This window comes from Cebus imitator, unplaced genomic scaffold, assembly GCF_001604975.1.
Source record: "Cebus imitator isolate Cc_AM_T3 unplaced genomic scaffold, Cebus_imitator-1.0 Scaffold138, whole genome shotgun sequence".
Lineage (NCBI taxonomy): Eukaryota > Metazoa > Chordata > Mammalia > Primates > Cebidae > Cebus > Cebus imitator.
Window position 1 is genome coordinate 846957 of NW_016107453.1, and position 4038 is coordinate 850994.

The 4038-nt window shown below is 42.4% G+C and overlaps 1 protein-coding gene across 1 annotated transcript; it reads right to left on the minus strand.

The window, feature by feature from the left end:
* Positions 1 to 376: 376 nt before the first annotated feature.
* LOC108313504 (40S ribosomal protein S25-like) lies at positions 377 to 881 on the minus strand. The gene has a single exon (XM_037743246.1). The coding sequence runs from the start codon at positions 813 to 815 to the stop codon at positions 438 to 440; it is 378 nt and encodes a 125-aa protein (XP_037599174.1). The 5' UTR covers positions 816 to 881; the 3' UTR covers positions 377 to 437.
* Positions 882 to 4038: the final 3157 nt, after the last annotated feature.

A 4038-nucleotide genomic window follows, 5' to 3' on the forward strand; every position in this document is an offset into this window, starting at 1 on the left:
CTCAAGCAGATATTATCCGGAGAAGGCCAATTATTTTAACTCTTTTAGCCAATATTAACTTCAGAATGTGTCAAATTCTCCATCTTGGAAGAACTGTGTTGACTCCAGCAGACAAAAGAAGTTCCTTTTCCCATTAACAAACCTTCTACATTAGACCAGAGGAGGAAACATTTCGTTGGCATTATTCTAAAAATAAACAACTCAACAAATACATATTTTAAAATGATTTTGTATTAAAATAGAACGTGTTTTACTTAATCGGTTGCAATTTAAAGTTCAAAATTTTAAAAATATATTTGTTGTAAACATTTCACCAGGTTCTGTTATCTCTTTTCAATTTTCCTTGAAACAGTTGCTCATTATGATATTTAAATTCTTTTTTTTTTTTTGATTTAATAAAGTTTTATTTTTCCAAATGTACAGTTGGTTGGACCTATTCATGCGTCTTCACCAGCAGCTGGAGCATCTCCACCCTTGGTATTTCTGGTGTAAATTACTTGAGCTCTGTGCTTTGAAACCAGTTTGATAAGTCCTTTGCTAAGGAGCTCCTGAAGGGCTGCCCTGGCAAGGGAGCCTCGAATCTTCAGTCTCTCAGAGACCACAGCTGGAGTTATAAGCTTATAGTTGGGCACTTCCTTACAGAGTTTGTCATAGATAGCTTTGTCAAACAAGACCAAGTTATTGAGCTTGTCCCGAACTTTGCCTTTGGACCACTTCTTCTTTTTGGCCTTGCCCCCGGATTTGTTCACTGGGTCTTTGTCTTTCTTGGCCGACTTTCCGGCATCTTTCTTCTTCTTGTCGTCCTTGGGCGGCATTGCGAAGCTCGGAGAGCAGCGGCGAACACTACGACCGCGCTAAGATGTCGGACAAAAAGGGTATTTAAATTCTTACATTTGAAAATTAGTACTGATTTTTCAATATAAAAATTCTATGAAACAGCTTGAAATCTTAGCAGAGTGTTCTTTTCATAATATGTTTTATTATACATATTATATATATAAATACATAATAAAAAATAATATATATATTATTTTTAAATTTCTTTGAAACAGGGTCTTGCTCCATTGCCCAGGCTGGAGTGCAGTGGCACAATCCTAGCTCACTACAGCCTCTGCTTGCTGGGTTCAAGTGATTCTTCTGCCATAGTCTCCCAAGTAGCTGGGATTATAGGTATGCACCATCATGCCTGTCTAATTTTTGTATTTTTAGTAGAGACAGGGTTCCCATGTAGGCCAGGCTAGTGTTGAACTCCTTACCCTCAAGTGATCTACTTGCCTCAGCCTCCCAAAGTGCTAGGATTACAGGTGCGAGCCACTGTACCCAGCCGTGCATTATATATTATTATTGTAGTCTGTACCAACAAAAGCATGTATAGAATTTTGGCATTCATGTTGAAATTATGGCCACAGATTTCTTAGGTACATAGAAAGATTGCCTTATACTCTAGTTTTAGGTTTCAGCGATTTAACCACTGACCATTTTATTGAAATCATATAGTGCTGTAGGTAGTAAGATAATGAAATGCTGCTTAAAAGGCCTGAAATACTTGGGGTTGCGTAATGGGAATGTATATACTACATTGGAGGCTAATTCCAAATCTGGGGGAAGGATTAATAAAATGTTTCTCTTATCAACTCAAAAACGATGAGGTTCCTAAATATGGAAAGGTGAACTTTGTTTTTTATGAAGAATTACAGCTCTCAGGTGGCCACTCTGACAGGGTAGGAAGTGTAGCCTCCTGCCAGAAGCCAGAAACAAGCACTTGGAGGGAGGGAAGAATAAGACAGGAAGTTATGCTGAACGGGGTGGCTGAATATACGGTTTTGTTTGTTTGTTTGTTTGTTTGTTTGTTTAGACGGATTCTCGCTCTGTCACCCAGGCTGGAGTGCCGTGGTGCGATCTCAGCTCACTGCAAACTCCACCTCCTGGGTTCAAGTGTTTCTCCTGCCTCAGTCTCCCAAGTAACTGGAATTATAAGCACCCTTCACCATACCTGGATTATTTTTGCATTTTTAATGGAGACAGTTTTCACCATGTTGGCCAGGCTGGTCTCAAACTCCTGACCTCAAGTGGTCCACCTGCCTCGGCCTCCCAATTTTTGTTTCTAAGGCAGAGACTCGCTCTGTTGCCCAGGCTGGAGTTCAGTGGCTCCATTTCAGCTCACTGAAACCTCTGTCTCCTGGGTTCAAGTGATTCTCCTGCCACAGCCTCCCAAGTAACTGGAATTACGGACATGTGCCACCACACCCAGTTAATTTTTATATTTTTATTAGAGACAGGGTTTTGCCATGTTGGCCAGACAGGTCTTAAACTGCTGGCCTCAAATGATCCACCTTTCTCAGACTCCCACAGTGCTGGGATTACCAGCACTTGAGCCACCGCTTTTGGCCTGGATATACTTATTTAATAAGCTGTAGGAAAAGTCACAAATATATGAAAGGAGAAACGCACACATGCGCAGTTGAGCTTCATGCCAGTCCACCGGTCTCATGTTAAAAGTACGGTGGCATCAGCATCATCTGAGGGTGGAGTTTTCAGCCTTCTGTCTCAAAAGGTGAAGCAGGGAACACAAAAACCCTCAGTATGCATCCTCTATAAACTTGCAGCCGTTTCATGTTCGGTGGTCTCTTGTCAGGAGGGAAAGCTGATTGGTTGTTTTGTCAAAACTGCAGAAGGAGGAACAGTCACAAAATTGGTGGAAATCAGCGGTGAAACCAGTCTTTCCTAACGGCTGGTTTCTGTTTAACCCTTAAGAAAGAAAGCCTAGGCCAGGAGCCATGGCTCACATCTGTAATCCCAGAAGCTTGGGAGGCTGAGGCAGGTGGATCACCTGAGGTCAGGAGTTCAAGACCAGACTGGCCAACATGGCGAAACTCCATCTCTACTAAAAGTACAAAAATGCCGGGCGTGGTGGTACGTGCCTATAATCCCAGCTACTCAAGAGGCTGAGGGAGGAGAATTGCTTGAAGCCGGGAGGCAGAGGCTGCAGTGAGCCGACATCATGCCACTGCACTCCAGCCTGGGCAACAAGAACAAGACTTCATCTCAAAAAAAAAAAAAAAAAAAAAAAAAAAACCAAGCTAGCAAGCCTAATGGCTGCTAGTGGTGGGTGAACGTTCAGTCTTCTATGTCATCATGGCCAGGAGCTCAGTTTTCAAGGTTTCTCTGTGGTATCCTTTGCCAAGAGAGGGGTCTGTTCAGCTGTTTGGGTGGCTCAGCATTTGATTTTTATTTCTTGCTCTTAAGGGGAACATCAACTTAGAGTGTCTTGTTCATGCGATTGAAATGTCTTCCAGTTGTTTTCAAGAAGAATGTCCTCATTTGAACTTCCCTGAAAGCAGGGCCTGAGACAAATATGTGGGCTCAGGTAGTTTCTTTGGGAGTGAGTCCCAGGAAGCAGAAGTGAGGGAATAGAGGCATGAGACACTAAGTGGGAAAAACCGTGAGTTATTGAGCTTGCTGCCCCCGTGGACAAATGGGGCTCCATTCTGTTGAAGAGCTTCTAAGAAACTTTTAGAATCCCTCAGAGATGTTTCAGGGAAAGACAGGGAGACTGGGACACCCATCTATTAATTTCTGTCTCCCATTGATTGTGGATTTTGCTAGAGGCACTTTGGCACCATGCACTTCCAAGTGTGCATGTGTAGGGGAGAGGTGGGCTGAGTTGCTTTGAGTGACTTCAGAGAAAGTCCAAATTGTGAGATGCCACAGCATGGCTTGAGGTGGGATGCTGGTTGTCTTTCACAGCTGTGCTGAAATCTGGAGGCCAAGGAACATGGTTAAGATGCCACAAGTGTCTGCTACAGATAAGAGAAAGTAAGTAGTCTGAGAGAAGTTATTATCCAATTATTTCTAATAGAGTTGAGGGAATGTCATAGCTGTAGGGTCATGGTCTATACAGAGTGGGGATGAGATGAGAATATGCTACCCCAAAATATCCCTCTTTGGCATAAAGATTACTTTGAACTGATTATTTTTAGACACTGTAGACACAAGAGAAGTTTTGAAAACACAAAAATTTCCCTTTTGTAAGGGAAA

Excerpts from the sequence above, each read along its gene's own strand:
- LOC108313504 (XM_037743246.1), bottom strand. The coding sequence starts at position 815 with ATGCCGCCCAAGGACGACAAGAAGAAGAAAGATGCCGGAAAGTCGGCC.